This window comes from Balaenoptera ricei, chromosome 2, assembly GCF_028023285.1.
Source record: "Balaenoptera ricei isolate mBalRic1 chromosome 2, mBalRic1.hap2, whole genome shotgun sequence".
In the NCBI taxonomy this organism is placed as follows: Eukaryota; Metazoa; Chordata; class Mammalia; order Artiodactyla; family Balaenopteridae; genus Balaenoptera; species Balaenoptera ricei.
In genome coordinates, this window is record NC_082640.1 from 140,488,772 (window position 1) to 140,513,700 (window position 24,929).

The 24,929-nt window shown below is 32.9% G+C and overlaps 1 protein-coding gene across 1 annotated transcript in view; it reads right to left on the bottom strand.

Moving 5' to 3' along the window:
• Positions 1–595: 595 nt before the first annotated feature.
• ERO1A (endoplasmic reticulum oxidoreductase 1 alpha) overlaps positions 596–24,929 on the bottom strand; it is a 43,723-nt gene continuing 19,389 nt past the window's right edge. The window contains exons 5-16 of the mRNA XM_059914237.1: positions 23,400–23,476; positions 23,232–23,305; positions 19,344–19,464; positions 17,305–17,351; positions 15,022–15,033; positions 11,395–11,421; positions 11,181–11,273; positions 10,080–10,326; positions 9,501–9,570; positions 5,533–5,619; positions 5,316–5,449; positions 596–3,858 (exon numbers count right to left, since the gene is read on the bottom strand). Coding sequence (XP_059770220.1) covers positions 3,798–3,858; positions 5,316–5,449; positions 5,533–5,619; positions 9,501–9,570; positions 10,080–10,326; positions 11,181–11,273; positions 11,395–11,421; positions 15,022–15,033; positions 17,305–17,351; positions 19,344–19,464; positions 23,232–23,305; positions 23,400–23,476 — 1,050 coding nt within the window. The 3' untranslated portion in view covers positions 596–3,797. The remainder of the gene's footprint in view (positions 3,859–5,315; positions 5,450–5,532; positions 5,620–9,500; positions 9,571–10,079; positions 10,327–11,180; positions 11,274–11,394; positions 11,422–15,021; positions 15,034–17,304; positions 17,352–19,343; positions 19,465–23,231; positions 23,306–23,399; positions 23,477–24,929) is intronic.

Below are 24,929 nucleotides of genomic sequence, written 5' to 3' on the forward strand. Positions count from 1 at the left end.
TGAGCAGACAAGCCTCTCGAGCTGGTGAGTGCTGGTCGGCACCTATCCTCTGTGCGGGAATCTCTCTGCTTTGCCCTCCGCACCCCTGTGGCTGCGCTCTCCTCCGTGGCTCCGAAGCTTCCCCCCTCCGCCACCTGCCGTCTCCGCCTGCAAAGGGGCTTCCTAGTGTGTGGAAACCTTCCCTCCTTCACAGCTCCCTCCCAGAGGTGCAGGTCCCGTCCCTATTGTTTTGTCTCTGTTTTTCCTTTTTTCTTTTGCCCTACCCAGGTACTTGGGGAGTTTCTTGCCTTTTGGGAGGTCTGAGGTCTTCTGCCAGCATTCAGTAGGTGTTCTGTAGGAGCTGTTCCACATGTAGATGTATTTCTGATGTATTTGTGGGGAGGAAGGTGATCTCCGCGTCTTACTCCTCTGCCATCTTGAAGGTCTCTCTCCCCCTTAGATTCTTAAACAGGTATAAATTTATCTAGCCCAAAATTCTGGGCAGCTCTTCTTTGATTATTCAAGAAATTCTTCAGTGATGTTTTCCCCTGAAAGAAGAATTCTTACCATTTTCCCATAATAGGCCCCTTACATAACTTGCCAAAACCACACAAAATTTTGAGTACAGTTTGAGTTTTATTGACCCCTCCTAAAATCCACAAATCCTTGGGCGTCTACTGACTTTTACTGTAAAGAATATGTGGAGTGAAGGTATGACCATTAACATAATGAAGTTGTCACTTTAAAAGCAATTTATTCAACAAACATTTATTACGTGTTCATATGCCAAAAACTATGCTGTGGAGATGCAGAAATGGATAAAGTTCCTTTTCCTGCCCTTAAGGAGCTCACATTCTAGTAAAGGAGACTTTAAAAAACAAAAACAATACAGTACAATAAGTGACACAATAGAGGTAGGTTGTAATTACAGTGATGACACAAAAGAGGAAGTTAGATGACCCTCCTTGGAGGGAGCAAGGGCAGTTTCACAGAGGTGTTGCTTGATGCTGGGCCTGCAAGGATACACAGACATTTTCCAGGCGGGGAAGGACGGCTAGGGCACTTGATAGAAAGAGAATAGCAGGTACCAAGGTGTGGAGGCCTGCCTATGCTGCATCTGAAGAACTGTGTGTTTTTAGCAGAACATGGGGTCGGGGGAGCAGAAAGACCCATATCAGAGAAGCTTGTACACCAAGGAAAGGGGTTTGGCTTCCTCCTAAAGCCTCATGAAATCTCTGAGGTGTGTTAAGCAGGGAATAATGTTGTTAGAGTGCTTCTAGAAAGCCCACTTTGGTAGCATTGTGGGGCGAAAGAAAGGAGAAAGGAAACAGGCTTGGGACAAGGAGAAAGGTTCATATTTAGGGAAGAGCAGTGAAAATGGAAACACAGCGATATATCAGAAACATGGAGATAAAATCCTTAGAGATTAGACATCCACTGGACAGGGGAGAAGTGGAGGAGAGAAGTGAGCCTAGAGAATTTAAATGATGATGGTTCTAAAATTAACCAAAGGAAGAAACACAGGCATAAGAGTAGGTTTGGGGGAGAATGACTTTTTAAGACACACACAGGTGTCTATGGGATGACCAATTGAAGATGTGTAGAAGGCAGATGGACTGAGAAGTCTGGGGTAAAGATAAGGATTTAGAGGTCATTGAATTGGAAGGACTCAAGAGTGAGAAGTGGTGGTGGTGAAGAGAGCAGGAATGAAAGCCTGAGGAATAACTTTTAAAGAATAAATGAAAGAGGCACCCAGGAGTGAGTGAAATATAAGGAACCCAGGGGAAAAAAGCTTTTTAAAGAAGGGGCTATCAACAGTGTCTAATGCAGAAAAAAAGGTCAAGTAAGAACTGGCTTGTGAATGAAACCATGGATTTAGAATTGGGATTTTAGACTTCAAAGGACAATATTGTTAAGAACGACTGAGCCAAAAGCCAAATTTCAGTTAAGGAGCAAGTGGAGGGTGACAAAGTGAAGATAGGAATATTCTTTCAAAAAGATTAGCTGTTTAAGAAAAAAAAAAAAGGGCAGGGGCATAAGATGAGAGTTAGAGAGGTATACAGGTGAAATAACCATTTAAACCCATCTACCATATTTTCAGAGTACTACAAATGTCCTTATACTTTTATATTTGGCACTCACTTCACAGTCCTTTGAGTCTCCAAGAATAATGACTTAATAGTAGGTTAGTATCTTTCTTCTCCTGCCCTATTCAAATGAGGGGGAAAAGGAAAATAGGACATATATTGTGAAACTTAGTTCTGTGATTGTTAATTTAAATATACTGACTACATTTTCATACATTCATTCAATGAATATTTACTGGACACCTACTATGTGTTTGACACTGTACCAGGCCTTACGGACATAGAGAAGAAAAAGTATACAGTAGTATAAAGTGGCATTTCTAAGCCATTATATAAATAAACCCTGCTTTATTAACAATGTTACATCTCAACATGATATACCTGCTAAGACATACAGAGAGGGCCCATGACTTTGAGGTATACAGTTTCTTTTTTCCCTACAATTACCATGTGATATAAATTCCTAAACCCCTTCATATATTTTTATCACTGAAGGTCTTTCCTTAATGAAAACCACTAAAAATTACAGTTTAGTTTTCAGGAGAAAAAAGAAATGAACACCATGTACAAAAACCAAAAATTATATGCCTTATGACTATACAGATCGAGCATTAAAAGGGTAACAAAACTCAAAAAGAATTTTAGATTGGAACTCAAAATGATTCCTGATTCTAAGGCTTATAGTATTATATAGTTCCAGATTTTTTTTCCTGAAAAAAAATCATTAAAAAATTATTCACACTGAAGTGTTCATGGTTCAAAGGGCACAATGCCTGTAACTGACTTTCAAATGATTGAGGAAAAATAGTATACGTGTGTATGTATACAGAGAAAGCATAAGAGATAAAGCAAATATGAACAATTAAGGAATCTGGTAAAAGAGTTCTTTGTACTATCCTGGAAACATTTATATAATTTGAAATTATATAAAAATAAAAAGTTTCCCCAAAATTTTATTCAGAATTAGGGAAAGTATTATGAGAATAAATATATAAATCTATTCAACTTTTCACACTGTTTAGAAATCCCCTATGCCTTTGAGTTATCATTGTATCTTTCTACACACCAAAATAAGCCAATCAATCAAACTAGCAATATAATTCTAAAACTGGTTTCATACCAATGTATTGTAGGGTTGCCAGATAAAACACAGTTAAATTTGAATTTTAAAGGAGGAATAATTTTTTGGTGTAAGTTTGTCCCAAACATTGCATGGAACATACTTGTATTAAAAAACTATTTGTTGTTTATCTGAAATTCAAATTTTACTAGGCATTCTGTATTTTTATTTACTAAATCTGGTCACCCTAAATGTTGAAAAATTTTAGGCTGTTAATAATGGGTCATCATGAGCCTGCTTAGCATTTTCCTATAAATGCTTGTCACATTGGCCATAGTTTTATTTATATTACATCTTCCTACACAAAATTATTAAAACATCATTTACTTAGGGTTACCATATATGAATTTGATAATCCTGATTTTACTTAATATTAAACTTTAAAAGTTGTACCACATTATCAAAGTTTTACTTTTACTCACAATAATATTATACATAGACTTAACACAATTTTAAAAATTGTTTACTTAAAACAATATAATTCCCTTTTACAAAAGCAGCTTTATGTAAAATGTTTGGCTTAAGACTGTCATTGCTATTAATGCCTTTGAACGAAATTCCATTCTTTGGCCTCCGTTGTCCAAAAACAGGCACATTTCAACTTGTTTTCTTTAATGAATATTTTGTAACAAGTTCCTGAAGTTTTCTAATTCTTTCACACTTGTTGAAATTCTGTAACCAAAAACAATTTCACTTAGAAACTATTTTAGATAACTTTTCTCTATAAGTTATTCACTTTGCATTTTCAGAACACAGAAAAAAATTTAAGTAATTTATTTCAGCAAATGTAAAGGTGCATAAACCATTTAATCTATTTTGATGCACTTCAGTTCTTTTTTTTTTTAAACATCTTTATTGGAGTATAATTGCTTTACAATGGTGTGTTAGTTTCTGTTTTATAACAAAGTGAATCAGCTATATATATACATATATGCCCATATCTTCTCCCTCTTGCATCTCCTTCCCACTCTCCCTATCCCACCCCTCTAGGTGGTCACAAAGCACCGAGCTGATCTCCCTGTGCTATGTGGCTGCTTCCCACTAGCTATCTATTTTACATTTGGTGATGCACTTCAGTTCTTAATTTGACATGTCAAAACTAAGATAATATTGCCCAGAAATTAGTTATTTTTAATTATTCATAACTTAGTATTAAAGTTTCAAAATGCAAAATTATAAATTATGTAAGTATTAAAATATTAGGATATTTTAAGAATTCAGAAGTATATTCATATGCTTAGTATTTAAAGTACATAGGTACAAAGTATATAAGCACTAAAATATGTATTTTAAATATGCATAAGTATATGAACACTTAAACTAATCAATATACCATATTTAGTAAATATACAAAGAATCAAAGCCTTTGGACTATAAAGAGTGAGAACAGTAATTGTGTGATCAAATTGTTTTCACTAACTTTTATAAAAAAGTAAAGTTTGTTATTTTAAGTGTACGTTAGCTCTGTTCTCCACCATGAAAAAAGTTGCAAAGTACTCAAATATAACTGTCAAGCTTCTGTATACTAGAGAATAATTTTGAAGGTCAATTAAATCAAACCCAAAATATTAGTCATAATTTTTTTAAAGTGAAGTAATGTAGTCCTTAGAAAATGTTTTTTTAATAAATCTCTGCATTCTTTATAATAGGCTAGAAGAAATGTATCTATACTTAAATTTTATAATGTAAGTTCCTTATTTCAAGCTTATTTTCTAATCATTTTGATGCAAATTATTTTTAAAAGAACTATTAAACTTTTTACACAATGGTGAATTCAAATGGAAATTTTATGTGTACACCTACATTACACAACATGATTTTTCCAGGACCTTCAAAAAACATTTGGGCAGCACAAATACTTTTAAATAATTAGAAAAAATATACAATTTCAGCAAGATGAATATTGAAGTCCACTCAGTGAATTAATCATGATTATAAAAGTCAACAGATGAAAATAAAGAATATTATCTAATGACTGTGTGTATCTACAAAGTTATTTCATAAGATCACAGAATTCTGTAGTGAGATAATTTCACTAAAAAGGGTATTTCTTACCCAGTTTTATCTGAAAGTATACATATTGCATTAGACTTACTTGGCCAGCAGAAACAATTTTGGTAGAAACTAACCTTCCAAATGCATTAAATAATGATACTATTTCTTGTCTGGTTAGATGGAATTCATAACTGGGCCCACTTTCTGGCATATTTGCAATAAGTTTCTCAGAAAACAAGATCTTCAGAGCAGTGCCCAAACCCTGAGTCTATAATAAAAACAAGAAAAAAAGAAAAATCAGAAAATTCTTTGTGCAAAGAATGAAAACAGGATTGAGCTTGATATGCTTACCTGAAGCTTTCCCCACAGTCGACATTTCAAACAACCAACACAATCCATGATTCTTGAAATATTTCTAAAATGCAGTCTAAAGTCCTCCTAAAAATAATTTAAAATTTTATTAAAATGTAGTATATAGTCAAATACTAAGTATTTCTGAGTGCCTTCTATGTGCCTCACAGTATGCAAGGCACTGGAGGGCACCAAAGTGGGGAACAGAACTGAAGTCAACATCCACGGAGTACCTCCTACACACCAGAATCTTTACATATACAATTTCATTTCATCTTCACCACAAATCCAAAAGTAGATATCATTACAGTCTACACCTAATGAATTAAAAAAACAAGGTTCAGAGAGGTTACGTAACTTGCCTAAATTCTCATATCTAGTAAACAGCAAATCTAGACCCCAGCCTGCCTGCCTCCAAAACTAGACTATTTATAAATATATACAAAGGTAACTGAGTTGAGGTGTTCTGTTGTATGTGATTATTAACCATATGCCAATATCAGGGGAGGGGGGCGGGGGTCGTATGACATCATTTACCAAAAAAAGAAGGAGGAAAAAAACAAAGGAGGGAGGGAGGAATAAAAACCTTTGGTTTCATAATAGTTAAATTAAAACCCTTCTCTCTGGTATTAATTAGGTAAATCAACCAGACCTTTGATTATTATTGACATTATTGCACAAAAATATATAGAATATAGTGAAATCCATGTACCCTCCACCAAGTTTCAGAAAGAAACCATTACAGTGAAGCCTCCTATGTATCCCTTCAAAGTCCCATATCCCACCTTCTATAACTATTCTGAATTTGGTGTTTATCATTCCTTTTTTATCTTTATACTTTTAATAGATATATATATATATCCATGAACACTAGGGTATTATATTATTTATAAAAGGGCAACATGCATTAAACTCATCCAAAAGTAGTATATGTCTTTAGGGAATAAAGAAGAAAGAAGGGAAGCCAAGAACATATCCTTCTTTTACTACAGTGGAAATTATTAATTAATCCTCCAAGTGACTCCCTCTGTCCTGAATTTATAGTGGAATCCCAAGCTTATGGTACTTGAAACAGGAAATTTGACATACAGTTCAGATGGAACATTCATTATACCAAATGGCCTATAACTTTGGAAGCATATAATGTTTTGTTTGTTTTTCTTATGTGATAAACCACACACTGGGCTCAATCAAAACAGAACAAGACCAAAGATCTAAAAATGGGAATAAATCAGTAAAGATTGGAACCTACTATTCAAACCAGACCTCAATTCATACTCTGGGGACAGTCTTTCCCCAGATGCTTCATTCAGCCTGAGACTTTGAAACAGCCATTACATGTATTAATAAAAGATTTACAATAGGATCCCAGATCTTAAATCTTATTGATTTAATACAAAGCCCAAATAATTAATATTAAATGTCACCATATGTTAGCAATATTCTATGTCTTGTGTTTCTGTACCATTTGGACTGAGTTCAGTAAGAGGTCATTCTAATTTTAAACTTACTTAGAAAAAATATTTACCCAGCAATATTTCCCTAAGTAGATTTTTGGTGATTTGAGGTTTCCTTTAAACTTGTGTTTCAACCTTGAATTAAAGGAAATTCACACTTTTAACATTAATAACAGAGAGCTAAAATTAAAGTAGATGTTCTCATCCAATGAGGGGCTGACCTCTGGAGGATTTAATAGTTGGTATAAGAGTCTACAAAATCCCTGTGTAGACAAGCATTTGTTTATAGACAGAACAAATAGCTCACATGTATGCACTATAAATTTCCAAATGGATATAAATTTTATGATTAATAATAACTTTTACTTTAAAAGTGTTACTAAATGCATAGTGGATTTTTGGCAGTTATATTTTCACAATCAATAGATGCTAAAAACACTACTGTCATGGGGAGAGGCCTTGAAAGTTCTTGACTTAGACTCGTAAAGGTTGGAAGCCTCTATTCGAAATGATTGTGCTTCCTTTTGTACAAGGTTGTCTAACCTTGGTATTTGAATCTATGTTCACTAATTCAAACACTTGAATATGGCAGCTCTTGAGTAAATCCCTATGTGGCATGTACAGAGAATAAACGTGGTTGCTTACAAGAGCCAAAATAACATCGCAAAATTAAAACCAAGCACAAATGCTTAAATGTACTTAATATGCTAGAACCAAACTAATAAGCTAGAAATTTACTAGATCAGAACAAGGAGAAAATCCTTGTGACTTCCACAAATGACAATCAATGTCCAATAACCTGAGTATATTCTAAAGTTAACCCAGATTAGAACAATGTATGATCCCTAAAATAACCAGAACCTAAATCATTTACAAATTCTCCTTGTTAATTTACACAGTTTTGGGGTCAATACTTAAAATTATAGTCAGTGGGTAGAATAATCAAATTCTGTGGTTAAACATTGTGATCTATATTCAATGAAACCAACTGACCAAAAAACAATTCTCACCCAATTCTCAGATGTTTTATAAGCCTTCAGGTGAGATCCTATTCTATTGTGAATTGAACACTAAACAATTCTCTTTCATACAAGTCCTCTCTTTCTAACCATACACTGATACAGTATAAAGGAGACAAGATGAGATTTTCAAATGAACTTATGTGACTGTTCAAATCCATGATATTCACCATAAACTGCTATTTTTAAAAAAAATATCTGATATCAACAAGTTTCCTTGGTGTTTTACTCCTTTCTTGTAAAAGGACTCAGAAAAATTATCTGTTAAATTTCACAGGATATGAAAGCTGAGTGTTTCAGAGTTTCGATAAAATTAAAACGATGTGAGAAATATTTCTAATCTGCACAGTATAAAATGAGTAGATGCCAAAACACTCTCCATAAACCAGCAAGTGTATTAAAAATAAGAAAGATATCGAAAATAGTAGGGAAAAAAGTCTTATTACAGCATCTTCCCCCTCACTTCTAAGTTCCTGGAAACTGTTTGGGAGGTTATATAAGCACTGAGATATATATTTCTAGCAAGAATGCTTTAAGTAGGAGGTAGATGGGAGGTCAAAAATAACTATTATCTAACAGCAAAAAAATGGAGTGCAAAAAGTATTTTGTTTGCAAGCTGCAAAAAAATCAGGTTCTTTCATTATCGAAAGAAACAAAGAATTAGAAACAAAGGAAGATTGTTTGTTATAAATATTCTGATGAAATCAGATCCAGCCCAGTCCTACTGAGGGCCACCTGCTTTACTTACCTATAGCTTTATAACTGAGAACAGTAATATAATTTTACTTAAGTCCTCAAAAAGACTTAGAAATCCCCTGAGGGTAGAAGCATCTCTCCCTTTAGTGACAAAAATCATGCTCTACACCCAGTGAGCGTTTAATAAATTTTCCCAGTGAGATTTTTTATTTGTAGTATTTTGAGGCAAATATGCACAAAGATGGTCTTGCCTGGGGTCATACCTCTATTAAGAGGTAAGGCAAAGACCAGAGCCCATTTTGTGTGATCTCAGGTCTTCTGTTCCTCCGAGAACTGCATCCTGGTGTAACTAAATTTCTTTAATTCCCAGTGAATGAGATGAATTGACAAAACAATACTGTAACCTCTCCCCCTACAGAGCATCCTGTAATTTAGCCAAAACTATTTTCAGAATTCTCTCCAGCAAAAGACAGACTAATTCTGCCCCTTGTGCTCTAGATCCCTTTCCTTTCATTCATAAGTTCTATTTACTACATGAGAGCATCAATGTGAAATGAAAGCCTCTGTAAAGAGTACACATTTCTGTTGTTATTTTGAAAACAACACAAACTAGATCTTAAGGTGGACCTGCTTTTGGACTTCCTTTTTTCTTGAGGAAAAGAAAGATTATGACTCTGACTTTTCTTTTAATTTCAGGATGTGTATCAAGATTTATTGTTAAGAATAAAAACATGGCCTTTATTCATACCTGCATGAGTTTGTATTTACAAATTAAGTTAGAGTATAAAATTATTACCTTTAGTTTGTTTGCTTCTTTTTTGTCCCCAGCAAAAAATGAATTCTCATCAAAATGCAAAGGAAATGACCTACATTAAATAAAACATAAATAAAATATATTCTCTGCATAGAACAGAAAATATTTTCATGTATTATAAAACATTAAAAGTCCTGCTGATACCATATTTTGCTGGTCAGTGATTAATAATATAAGTAAAATAGAGTAGAATAGATAGTAAAATCAAAATTCTGATGCCCCCAAACAAATTCTTATCCTCAAATATAAAAGCTAACTGTATAATATAGTAGAAGTTATGCCCCAAACCCAACCTCTTCAACTAAATATGAAAATAATGCAAGTATCAAATACCAAAAGAATGGCTCTTAAAACTAAAAATATGTGCCTTTTAGTACATAAGTCAAAATGAAAACAAAACCAAAACTCAATTCTAAAAGATTTATGAGCAAAATTAGCTTTTAATTATTTTTTAGATAGTTTTCCTTTCTCTAAGTTGAATATTTAAGAATTTAATTTTGGATACCACTTGTCACTCTTCTATTAATGTATAAGTTGTATAAGTTGTAATACACAATTTACTTGATTTCATGAAGTATTTCCAGAAGTAACATTTTGTTTTCTGCATCCTGAACTTTATTTCCAGTGAAGAGTTGAAAATCCTGGCGCTCAAAGAATGGTACCACTTTAGATAAAGCCCTTAATTCTATTAAGTAGAGAAAATACAAGTTCTTAAGCCTTCGTGGACCTTCTCCTTCAGTTAAAATTCCATCAAATCGCTGCTGAAATTCTGTAATGTTATGTCCCCATTTTTTTTCCAACCAGGTATCTGAGAAGAAAGAAGAATTAAATATTAAAAACTGCATTTTAAAATTAAGTAAGTTTCATTTTACTTATATTAGGTTATTGATGCCTGCAGAAGCTAATTTGATTTTATATTTTAAAATATATAATCAATACAACCATAAAAACTGTTTTACATAATTTAGCCTTTAATAGTTCCATATTAATATTTTATCTCCTAGAAGCCATCCTTAAAAGGAAAATAAACTCAATATTTTACTGAGAAACCAGGACTAATAAAATCAAATTTCTGAATATAAACATATTCATAAAACCAAGATACAGAAGTCAAAAATGACTATCTGACATTACTAATAAGTTTGAAGCCCTAATTAAAGTTACTATGATTTTGTTTCTAAGAAGTAAAAGATACTTTAATTCTAGAAGAAATATGTTATTGACGAAACTCCAACATGGTCTAATTTTTCAACAGCCTTTGTAAAGCATGAAGAGCAGCAGAAAAAATGCTTTTACCTGTTAAACTCCAGGCCTGAAGCTGGCACACAAATATAAGGATTCTGATACAGTAATATCTAAAGAAAAACAAACTATGCTCTTGAGAGCTTTTTTAATTCCCACAACAAAAGAACATTTCCAAAGGGACATGTATGATTTTGAGCAGCTTCTTAAAAGAAGGTGAAGAGAGCTAAGAACAGGCTGAACTTTTCCTTATAAGGTCCATGGTTCCCACATTCCTGATTACTACCATTTAAGAATAAATCTTTTACTGCCTAATATTCAATAGGGTCAATCCTTTCTCATCCAGGTAAATACCAAGAAAATTTTAAGAATACCTGAAAATAAGTGTGGTAAAGTGAATAAAAGTGAAATGTCACATACCTTGTAGAAGATACTGTGCACTCAAATGCACATTAATGCTTGCATGGAGGCCAGAAATAAGTCTGTAGAATGCTCTTTTTTCTACACAGAGGCCTACAAAAAGTAATGTGGAAATAGAAATTTCATATGTGAAATTTGTAAGAGAAAATTAATTTTATGTGCATTTAAAAATGAAAAAAATGTTATTTAAATTTGCTTAAAAATGTTCAATTACCTTCTAGCCAACTGTAAAAAGTGTTCTCTGAAATAAAAAGAAAAATAAGTCACAAGATTGTAAAAATGCCAAAATGTAAGTTTTTCAAAGGTTTTAAAATACTATAGCAAATTTTTGACAAACAGTGATTCAAAGGTCCAAATTTTGTTTGTAAAGGAAAGAGAGAGGTTCTTGGTATGGATTCACTTTAAGTTCCACTTGGCTGCTCAATCTTTAGAAGGCTTTAGCATTGCCTTAGGCGGCCCCAGCCTCATAACTTTCTGGATAAAATGTTTTATATGAGGTCAAAACACAGAATTTAAATAGTAAATCAATACATGGAAAAATACTTAGCCTTAGTAACAATTCATGCTATAAAAATTAAGAACTCATTATACACTTTTTAAAATGAGAAAAGTTAAATAAAAATTATAAAATAGTATTGGAGATATATTATTTGTCTATAGCTGGTAGTATTATATGCCATTCAATATTTCAAAAGAGCAATTCAAGGAAATGTTACAAAAACCAAATATTTATATTTTATAACATAATAAGATCACTGTTCATATACTTAGACTTGACAGTTCTGCTTTTAGAATTATGGTCTTAAGAAATAACTCAAAATGGAGGTGGGGGGGTGGATAATCTGCAGAAAGATGATTATGTTATATATAATTTTTAAAACCTGAAATAATCAAAATATACAAGGCCTAAGCTGACATGATAGAATAATATATACTAGTTAACATGGTTGAATAATATAAAACTATTAAAATGAGAAGAATGTGGAACACGACAATGCATGAAAATGTTTATTTGAAATAATATATAAAAAGGCATAAGAAATAATTATTATAACTGTGTGAACATTCTATGTATACATTTACCAGCAATGACAAACATTGTACTATATAGTTCTTTTTACAAAGTTGTTTATAGTAATATTAATAATGAACCAAACAAGCATAAAAGTAATGGAAGAAATGACAAAGGGAATAAACAATAAATTTATATATTTATAGACTACATAAAAACGTAAAACATCTGTGTGTCAGAAAACTTTATAAACAAAAGCAAAATGCAAACAACAAACTGGGTAAAACTGTTGTATTTACAACAAAGGATAATATCCTAAGTATATAAAAAGCTCACAAACTGAATAAAAATGCTAAAGTGCCCATTAAAAATGGGCAAAAAATATGAATAGAGAATTCATAAAGGGAAAATATAAATGGTAGTAACAGATAAAAATTGTTTAGCCTCACTAACAATAAAATGCAAATTAAGCATATATTGTACAACACAGGGAATGTAGCCAATATTTTAAAATAACTATAAATGGAATATAACCTTTAAAAATTGTGAATCACTATGTTGTACACCTGAAACCTATATAATATTGTACATCAACTATACCTCAATAAAAAAATAAATAAGGGGCTTCCCTGGTGGCTCAGTGGTTGAGAGTCTGCCTGCCAATGCAGGGGACACGGGTTTGAGCCCTGGTCTGGGAAGATCCCACATGCCGCGGAGCAACTGGGCCTGTGAGCCACAATTACTGAGCCTGCACGTCTGGAGCCTGTGCTCCGCAACAAGAGAGGCCACGATAGTGAGAGGCCCGCGTACCACGATGAAGAGTGGCCCCCGCTTGCCACAACTAGAGAAAGCCTTCGCACAGAAACGAAGACCCAACACAGCCATAAATAAATAAATTAATTAATTTAAAAAAAAATACTCTCCTCCCAGCCTCTAGGACACTACACTTTAAATAAATAAATAAATAAATAAAAATTCAAATTAAAACTATAAAAATACAACTTTAAAGAGTAAAGGTTAAAATATAATGCTTAATGCAGACGAGGGTCAGGTAAAACTAGCAGGCACAATGACTGGAAGGGGTGTAAATTAGCACACCCTTCCAATGACAAAAAGCAATCTGGTCATATGTATCAAGAGCCTAAAACGTCCTTATCCTTTGATCCAGTAGATCCATTTCTAGAAATCTAGGTTGTTATGGGTGAATGTTTGTGTCCCCCCTAAAATCCATATGTTGAAGCCCTAAACCCTCCCCCTAACCCCCACTGCTCCCCATGTGATGGTATTTGGAGGTGGGGTCTTTGGGAGGTAATTAGACCAAAGTAAGGTCATGAGGGTGGGGCCACCATGATGGAATTAGTGTCTTTATAAGCAGAAGAAGAGACCAGAGCTCTTTCTTTCTCTATCATGTGAGGATACAGTAAGAAGGCCAGCTGTCTGTAAGCCAGGAAGAGGGCCCTCACCATGAAACAGATCTGCTGGCACCTTGATCATGGACTTCCCAGCTTCCAGAACTATGAGAAAATAAAAGTCTTTTGTTTTAGCCATCTAGTCTATGGTATTTTGTTAGAGCACCCTGAGCTGATGAGGACATAGGCTAAGGAAGCAAGTAGACATGGTAATGATAATATATAAAACTATAAATATATCTATTATAAAAATATAAACATGTAAATAATAATAATTATCAAAATGTTAGCAGAGAAGCAGTATGAGAAAGTAACTAAAGCACAGACCCTGCAGCCAAACTGCCTGATTTGAATCCTGACTCTGCTACTTACAAATCATAAGATTTTAGCTGAGTTGCTAAACCTTTCTGGGACTCATTTTCTGCCTCTATAAAATAGAGATAAAAATAATACCTCCTAGGATTGTTGGAAGGATTAAATAAACTCATATTTGTAAATTGCTTTGAAAAGTACTAGCATGTCTTCTTAGCCATTATCATTATCAATTATTTTGGGGTTGTGGGATTACAAGTGATTTGTTTCCTTATTAGGAACCTCTAGGTTTTGGGTTTTTTTTTTTTTTTTCAAGTTTTGGACCATGAATTGGGGAGAGCAGGAGTGTGACATTGCTTGGGACCTAGCCTTCTAAAGAAGTTTTCAGTTCAGTTTTATAATCCTGAAGTAGATATTCTCTGAATGTGATCCAGTTAGATAATCACCTAATATATCAGCTTTCATATTTGACTAAAATGAATACTTATAAATATACTCATAAATAAGATATTTTCTCTAAGGACAGCCTCTACAGGTTAACAATCTTTTCTCTGATAATGAGAGACAGGTTGAGATCTTCAAATAGTAACAAAAATCATTTCAATCTCCCTCATAAAGCAAAAAATTCTCAAAAAGACAGAGTAAACCTAAAATATGTTGAAACTTTTAGCTTTACAAGTAACTTAAAGAGCTGGCAATGATACTTACACCCAAGAGTCACCACAAGCTTGGAAGCCAGTAGCTCAACACTCTGATCATGTCTAGAACCTTCCTATATGAGACCTAGCAGATACTAGAGTTCAACCAGTAAAGGAGAAGTTTTCCCTGACACAGGCTGGGGAAATGCCTAGCTTTCACATGCAATAGGTAAAATGTACCAGTGAATTATCAGAGGCTGAGGCAGGCTGTCTCTACTGCCTGATCCCAGGCACAAAGAGTCACATTTCCCTTAACCTATGCTGTCACCTCTAGAATATCAGGTAAAGAAATAAAAATTAACTTTTTCTTCGTCTCACGTGCGGGAAGAAAAAAACAAGTTTGCCCAACAAACATCTGAATGTATAAGCAAATTCATATATGTGATGTATGATAAAGACATTATACTTACCTTCACTTTTCCCTGAAAAAAGAAAACAAAATGCTTATTATTAAAAACTCCTTCCAGATGCTCCTTTTAAACTGCTACACTTCCACAAAATAAAACTTAGTAGAGGTTACTTTTAGTTCATCAGTTCACCCACATAAATAAAATCTGAGAGTGAGATGTGCCTGTGACTGCAACTCTTTCTGGTGATGAAAGGAATTATGCCCGATTTGACTAAACGGTTTCATCTCCAAGAGCCTGGATAAAGAGTATTTTTGTCCAAGATTTAATATGGGCTGACAGGAAAGTAAAATCTAATCTATCATCTGAGAGTACTCTTAAATATCTTAAGGGCTCACAGTTATTTGGCCGTCAGAGTCTTTTTACTTATTTATTTGTTCTACAGCTATAACACAGTTTCTGCTAAAGATGTGTGTTATTGCTTCGAAACTCCCGGGACTGACATTATAAAATTTTACCTTATTCAGGAATATTTTTAAAGACTATTTGTAAGATTCAAATTATGCACAGTCCAGCAGTTTGTATGCAGCTGCTCATTAACTATTGAAAAATGTCTTCATTTTGCCACTTTTATTTAATGCCATTGTTTATTAAAGTACCATACGCTCATTGCAAATATATGTTAAAAAAAAGAAGACAAAAAAAAAAAAAAAAAGACAAAAAAAAAAAAAGAAGACAGATAAAATAAAAAATATCATCCATAACTCCCTCTGCCCAAAGATAAATACCATTTACATTTTGGTAAATGTCTTTTTTCTTTGTGTACAGGACATTTAGATATTATATCAATTATGTTTTTATAAAAAACATATTATACATACTGTTTGATACCTGCTTCTTCTCCTAAATGTGCTATTGATCACCACTGATATAAATGAATATAAATTTTCAGCAACATTTAGAATGGCTATATTCTACTATATGAATATACCATAATTCATTTAACCAGTTCCCTAACGATAAACATTGAAATTGTTCCCATTTATCTTTAAAATAAGTGAGGGTGGTTAATTAACTTATCAGATCATAATGTGAGTTCATAGTGAAGATCATCTCTTGCCTGGGAATTTGCATTTCATCTGATAGTAAATCAATAGTTTCCACTGAGTACCATATGTGACTCCATATAAATCCAAAAGCCTTGTTTAAAGATGCTCTTTTATTTCTAAGAATGGCTTGTCTGCCAACATTTAGGGAATGTTGCAATCTCACTGCCTTCCAGGAGGAAATTCATGTTTATTGACTCTATGAGATCAGCAGCTTTCCAAATAAATTAAAAAAATGAAAACCATTCCATATTTGCTAAAAGTACATCAAAGATTTCATCAGTAAGTGCATATTCAGAGAACAGGGATATATATTTCCTAAGGAAAAAGCCTGAAATCATACACTTGAAATGGTTTATTCGACAAACTGTTCTGTCTATTACAGACTGGGCAGGGTTTGTAAGTTTCAATTTTACATCCCCTCTGCACCTATACAGTGCCTAGCACATAGTAAATGGTGGATAATCATTTGTTGGAGGAACAAGTGATTTTCACTACTGTAGACAAGACCATTAAATGAGGAGGGTGAATTTCATTGATCATTTATCTAACAAACTATTCCATCTATTACGTTCCAGACTCTGTATTAAGGGATGAAATCAATAAATGCTGCCCATATGTCCAAAGTATCAGGGTAGATCAATAGATACATAAATAATAGTAAAATAATGCTAGCAAGTGGAAAGAGCTGTAAGAGGAAAAAAACAATACATAAGATCACTTTATGAGGAGAGAGAGATTACTTCCAGTTAAGAGGATCAGAGAAATTTGGGCAGGGAAGGCAGCATTTAAGCCAAACCCTGAGTTTAAGTAGAAAATGAAAAATGTTAATGAGATATAAAGTCATGTGAATTTGAAATCAGACTCCCAATATATACAACAATTTCAAGTTTTAGGAAAGATGTGAGGCAGAAGTTTTTTGGATATTCATTCAACTAAAAGATGAGTACAAATAGTAGAAAGCCTGAACACACACATTCTGCAAAAATGCATAAAAGAATAAATGTATAACTTAAACTTAATCCTATGATAGTCTAACACAATGAACTTCATTACAAAAATACTCCTTACTGAAGTGTAAATATTTTCAACACCAATTTCTCTGCAAGAGTGAGACATAACTTCAGTGAAAACAAGAATATATGATCTCAACTGCTCTTGCCAACCCTTATCTTGCCTTCTCCTTCCTTCTAACCAAAGTTCACTGGCTGAAAAATAACAGTGCAAATAAATAACTCACCGTGACCAGAAGCCAAAGGATTTAAAGGTCTTTTAATTGTCTGTGGCCTACAAACAAAAGAATTAAAGTATAAAGTATAAAATATAAATATGTTACCCATCATGTTATAATTATATAAGTAAAAGTGAAATTATCTCAGAAAGTTTTTTAATGACTATATCCAAAATAAAATTGTTTTACTGACCTTATAAAATATTTATTTTCTCTAAATGCTTTAAGGGAGGGTGGTTATTTGTTTTAGTGATAATAGTTTCTGATCTTTTCCCATTGTAGCAGCCAGAAAGTCATTTCCTAATCACTTTTTCAAACGAAGAAAAAAATACCAGTCAAGCTCTTCTCCTAGTTACTAATATGTTTTTATATATATCATATATGTGTGTGTGTGTCACAAAGTACACTCCTACTTGAAAGACAAGCAAAAAATGTAAATACCCAACACAAGCACTAAAATAAAAAAGGGAAAAAACAGTGTGGGTAGATTATTTTCCACTTTGGTAATTTTAAGTACATCAGTTTGCCCTGAGGCCATCAAGTTTGTTATGATTTCAATAATAGGTAGTTTTTAACAAGAAAAAAAAGAGAGAGTTAGTATGTCACTAAAGTGTTTTTAAATCTCAAAATAAATATTCATTAGTATCTTTAGTAGAGTGCAGGGATTGTTTTAATGTCCTTTTATCTATTTTACAAATTTGCACAGCTTGAGACATTTTGGGAACAGAACATGTAAGCTGTATTTTAACATCCTCAGTTTAGTGCCTCATACATTGTTTATATTTTAGAAATATTATGGGGACCATGATATAAACTAGTTAGGAAATAACTACAAAACTTATACAAAATCTAACAAATGCTTTAGTTGGACTTTTAGTTCACATCAAAAAAATATTAAGGAAAAAAACCTTTAAAGTAAGTCAATAAACGCAGTAAACCAAACATTCCTAATAATAGTCAAGAGAATTTAAATGAAACACATGGCAGAAATGAGTAAATAATGAAAACTCTCCACTTCCCAAACTGTAGAAATTCTGCAAGTCAAAAAAAGAAATTGCTGATCTCTTATGCTTATATTTGACATAAAAAGTGAAATGTATTTTTGCCACATTTGGGAACTCCAGAAATCTTCCCAGAACTATCCCCATCTCTGAGATAGCATAACGCTTGTGTGCACACAGGCACGCACAAACACATGCATCCCTTCCAAAAACCAATACGTACATTGTTTACAGCCTAGAGGCTTACAAGTGGGCAAACTTGAAGCATGTCTCAGTCTCTCAATGATCAAATTGACAGCTTCCATTGTAGTGGGTAACAGTACAAATGGGGTTCTTCCACTTACTAGATCTTTGACACTAGGCAAATCATTTAACCTTTCCAACTCTCAGTTTCTCCATCTATAAACAGTGATGACTACAACACAGGGTTATTACAAGGACTAAAGGAGAAAATGTATGTAACATACTTAGCACAATACCTGGCACACCGTGAGCGCTCAAATGTTACTAATTATAATTATTCTCCGAAAAGAATTTAACTTTAAAGCAGGTAAAATAACTATAGCCACAAAAAGAGGAGTATAGAGCACCAGAAAGAGAATTAGGAATTATACATCCTAATCTATTCCCTGCCACTAACTATATGATCTCTCTGGCTCTAGGTTACCTCATCTATAAAATGAGATTCTAGTACAGCAGAAACTAACAGAACATTGTAAAGCAACTATACTCCAATAAAAATTAATTTAAAAAATTAGATTCTATAATTCACTTAAGGAACATTTGTGAAATGCCTACAGTACTCCCATAAAAGTCTAACACTGTTCTAAGTCTTTTAAAGAACAAAGAATTATTTGTTGAAACGCATGTCCACATGTTTCCCGAGAGGGGAACTGGATTAATGAACAAGTACGTTTCCATGTCCAAATACATCCTTTAATAAGGTGAATTTGATTTGTTCTTTTAAATCATTGTGATTTTGTTTATTTGTTTATAAAGAGAAATGAACACATCTTTCAGGAATTTTGAAATGAAAATGACACGTACTTAAAACAGTTTTCTTCATAGATGACATTCCATATCTTCCAAGCATCTGGTCCCTTGTAACCCGTGTAGCGCTCAGGATTAAGGAGCAAATCGACATATTCAGCATCAGGAGACTGTATGTCTGTAAAACAAAATGTTTTAATAATCTTTCTTCTTTTCAGTAACCTTAAAAAGCTAATAAGACAGACTGTATTCCATCGATTCTAAGGCACCACAAATGTAACAATGCATCTAGGATTTAAAAACACCTTTTTAGAAGAAATCCTAAAAAGAAGGGAAAAGAAGGAACAAACACAGCCACATTAAATTACACACTGTTTACAAAAGCATCTTGGTTTTAGAAATGGTAAAAAAAAAAATAGGAACATGTGAATTTTAGAATTGAAGGAACATAGTAATTCAATTCTTATAAGCTATCCAGGCAAAGAATATACCATACATTCCTCATCACATTAACCACAAGCAGTTCATCAGTAACTAAGGTAAATGAAGACATATTAGTACCATACAGTTTGTTACCAAATACTTCCTTCTTACATGACCACCATCAGGATCCACTACAAAGCTGTCCCAAAGGTATAATCCTAAATATTCAAAAAGTTATAAGCAGGATGATATTTGTATCAGCATTATTTATAAAAGGGAAAATCAGAAGCAACCTAAATGTCCAAGAGAGCAGAGCACGGTCTCTGGAGCACGAGTGCCTGGGTTAGAATCCAGGCCCCACTACTTATTCACTTCGGAACCCTGGTCAAGTTATGTAAATTCTCTATGCCTTGGTGCCCTCATTTGTAAAATGGAGATAATACTCACAGCATTACTGTGAGACATAAAGAAGTTTATATGTGCAGAGTGCTTAGAACAACAGTAGGAGTATAATAAATATTAGCTATGGCACTGGTATTATGCAATATCTTAATAGACCATTTTACAGTCAACAGAACTGTTAAGTACAAAGGCTGTCTAATAAAATGAAAAGATAAGCATTATAGAAAAGTTAATTACAGAGATATATGGAAAACATACCAAAGTTGGTGGGATATTGGTTTCTCATACGTTCTATAAATTTGTATAATGTGTTACAACTTCAAAATAAAACCAAAAAAATATGGCCCCTGGTCCTCAGTGGCTCTGGGGAATTAGTTAATAACACAGTAATACCAGACTCATCGATAAAGCTTAACAGTATGAACCAACAAAGAATGAGGAAGTGAGTGAAAATGGCCTCAAAGCAACCAAAGTAGATGACAAAAATCTGAGCAGAAAGATGCTTACACGAGACTCCATCAAGCTCTCTAGAGTACCTACTTCTCATTTAAAAAACAAAGATAAAATTATGCTTGGTTATTTTTATCCCAATTCACAGTTGATTAGAGTCATAAATTAGGGGCAGATTTGCTTCTAGAAACAGCCCAGTGACAGCACCTAGAAATAACTGAGAGTCCAAAGCAGAAGTAGCAATTAAAATAACTAGAAGAAGTAAAAATAAAAATTTAAAAAACAAATCTGCATGGAATCACCTAGTTCAGGAACAGATATCTCTGTTCATCTCAATTAATACTATAGGTATTACCTCAGTATAGCAAATTATAATAAATTCATAAAAAATAACTCTAACTCTTAAAATATATATATAAATAACACTCAGCATCTAGAACTTTAAGACAGAAAACTAATCACCAAGGAATGATTAAATTTTTAATATCTTGCCTCGTTAGAGATAAACATTAGTTGACATAATTTTACTTACAACAAATACTTCCTCTCTCCCAACTTTACTAAAAAAAAAAGGTTACTATAACCTTATTTTGCCAGATAACAAAAGCTCAAATTTCTAATTAGGATTTACAAAATACCTTCTATCCTCTACATACCATTTACATACATTATTTATTCCTTATAAAGCTGTCCTTTTTTTTTTTTTTAATATTTACCCTCTTTTAACAGAAGAAACAAATACAAATGGACAAGTTATTCACCTAAGATAACAGAACTCCACCATATAAGGAGTGACATTGATCTGTGACACAAATGTAAGCATGTAGTCTTCAAAGGATACTTTGGTTAAAGTATTACTATTCTTTCTCTAACACTGCAGGCCTAAAAAAATTATGCTGCATGTTATAAGTTGAATTTTATCTCACATAGCAATGTTTAAGCCGAAGAATTCTTGCAGAAAAGACGCCAAAGTTAGGGTTGGGAGAGCATTTTATCCCCCTTTCTTTACTGGCCTAAAGCTAGATATAAGTCTACAGTTCTTTACCCAACACCCTTGGGGCCAAATGTATTTTGGAAATCAGAACTTTTCAGATTTTAGAAAGGTAATACAGTACATGCAACATATGTTCAATATTATTCTAGCAGGGACTGGGACAGCAACCTTTAATCAAACACATAAAAACATAAATATAAACATGCAGTAAAAACATGAATATTCACACTGAATGAATCTGTACTAAATTTAAGGAGAAAAATGTTCATTTTTCAAAGTTTTCAGATTTGGGAATTAGGAATAAAGGATTATAGATATGTATCTGCCAAAATATGGTCATAGTTTTTATTAAGGAAAGCATATGTATCATTTTTTTCCAAAATGAAGCCACAAATTAAAAATAAGTACTTTCCCTTTTTTCTTCCCTCTTTTTTTTGGGGGGAAGGGGTGTTGCAAGATTCATCTTTCGCTTATAATTGAAATGATCTATATCATTCTTTTCACTGATTTTTTAGAAGATCATTAATCTGTTCCAAAAGAACCAAAGAAGGATGCAAAAACTCAATTTGGTTTAATTTTGTTTAGCCAATTAAAAGGCTAACAAACTTACAAAAAAGGAGATACTAAAAAAAAGGAAGACTAGGAGAATCTATAAATCTAAATAAACAAATCCATAAATCAAATGGTTCTAATGGGTTCTAGGGCTCCTAGATTTTAATCATATCAGAGCTCTGGCTTAGTTTTAGATGTCACAGACATAACTCATGGTTCGTTTTTCTCTTTTCCGAAAATAACACAGACGATCATTAAGGAAAATATTTAACAATCCAAGGCCAATATATCAAAAGCAGGTTTTTGCAATCTCTACCTTTTATCTATTTATGCAAAATACCTGTATATATCACAAAAATTATATATATTACTAAGTACACAGAACTGCAAAACTCAGGAAGTAAATTTTTCTTTTCCAGAAACTGGGTTTTCTTTTTAAATTGTTTTCTTGTGGTAAAATATATATAACATGAAATTTGCCATTTTAACCATGTTTAAGAGCACAATTCAATGGCATTAATTTCATACATTCACAATGTTATGCAACCATCATCGCTGTTTCCAAACTTTTCTATGACCTCAAACAGAAACTCTGTAACCATTAAGCAATAACTCCCCATTCTCCCCTCCCCCTAACTCCTGGTCACCTCAAATCTACTTACTGCCTCTATCAATTTGCCTACTCTATATATATCATATAAGTGGAATCATACAATATTTGTCCTTTTGTGTCTGGCCTATTTCATTTATCTTAATGTTTTCAATGTTTATCCATATTGCAGCATGTATCAGAACTTCATTTCTTTTTACGGCTGAATAGTATTCCATTGTACGTGTATACCACACTTTGTTTATACATTCATCTGCTGATGGATACTTGGGTTGTTTCCACCTTTTGGCTGTTGTGAATAATGCTGCTGTGAACATGGGTGTACAAGTATTTGCTTCCCTGTCTTCAATATTTTTGGGTATATGCTGAGGAGTTGAACTGTTAAGTCATGTGGTAATTCTGTGTTTAGCTTTTTGAGGAACTGCCAAACTGTTAGAAATAATTTTTTAAATTATTTTAAAAGAATTTCTTTTCCTTAGGCACAATCTTAATATGCATAAAAAAAATGTTATACCATCAGCTTCACAGAAGTTGTCTGAGGAATCATCATGCTTGGTCCACTGAAGAACAGCCTTCTGTGTTTCTTCACTTTAAACAAAGAAAAGAAATAGAGTTATTCTTTTTCTTAAGTTAACATTTCACATGAAAAAGCGTAAAATACTACTGCAAAAAAACCCCAAACCTTAGAGATTCATCCACAGCTCCAAGTCGTTCGGCTTGCTCACATTCTTCAATGAGATTATTGGCTTCTTCAGAATACTAAAACAAAAGGGAAATAAATAGAATTCAACTGATTGCATTTTTAAAACTCTTAAAAAAGAATTTCAAAGGAATTTGGGGTTCTTTTATACATAGCACCATCCCCCTGGCTTCAAAACTTCAAAAAAAAAAAAAAATTAGCCCCACATTCCTCCTGAAGCTAAAAAATAAGTCTTTGCCCTTTGTTTTGTTGACGAACACGATTTACTATTATGTTGACAAAATAAAGAATAGTTTATAGTCTGATAACTCATTATCAAAATGTCCATTAAGAAAATCTTTGAGGTTAAAGAAATCACTTGGCAAGGAGTCATGGAGCAATGTCCCACTTTCCTAATGACCTAACTGTGAGCATCAGTTTTCTCTTCCATTAAATAAGTGGTTGGGCTAGATCTTGTGTGTCTACGATCCATTTCAGCTCTAAATGCCATGATTCTAAAAATGCCCTGGAGTCTACCAAATCTTATAAAAAGTATTCCAATATCTTTAGGTGCTTAAAATATATTCTTTAACAACCATGTTGCGTCTCAATGTCTAAGTCACTATATATATTCTGCTAGCTGTGTACATGGCACAGGGGAAGTGAGTGTGGATCATGAGATTTCACAACACACCAGTCATCACCACCGTACAGCTAAAAGACAACATTGGAAGCAGGAGGCCACAAATTCAATCACTCAACAAATATTAACTGAGTGCCTATTATGTCCTTCTTGTTAGGATGACCACACAAATGACTGTCCAGACTAGGACTCTTTTGAGGATAAAAGGGAACACTAAAATAACTGAAATGATACAATTTTTTGAAACACTTATGTACTGAATTACAACGTTGTTTCATTACGTTGGTCGACCTAAAGACAGTTCAATTCAAAAACTACTTTCAAAAATGAAATTCTTTTATACATAATTAAGTATTAATGCGTAAAGGGATATGCTGTATTCAGCCTACTCTCAAATGGTTCAGAAAACAATAAGAATATGTATAGAGAAAAAGCATGCTAAAACAAATGAGGCAAAATATTAAAAATTAGTGAATGTTTATAAAAAGTGTACAAAATGCCTTTATATTAATATTGCTACTTTTCTATAAGTTAGACATTATTTCAAAATAAAAAGTTAAAAATACTTATCAAAAAGTAAACAAAATTGTTCAAAAGATAACATATACCTATGTATTTTAATATACCTATGTATATTTAAAATAAAAATTTTTAACTTTATTATTATAATTACCTGAATATTAAAACATAAGTTAAACAAAATAACTTTTCTTAGTTCCTACTTAATAATTTAATCAGCTTTATAAGTCACATCTGTCTCAAAACTATGTCATTGGCATTTTTTCTGAAGAAAAATAATTTTTCCAATACGCTTATTATTTTCAATGTTTCATAAAATTGCCCACAATCGTCTTCAAAGTTAATTTTAAGGTTAATTTGAAATCATCCAT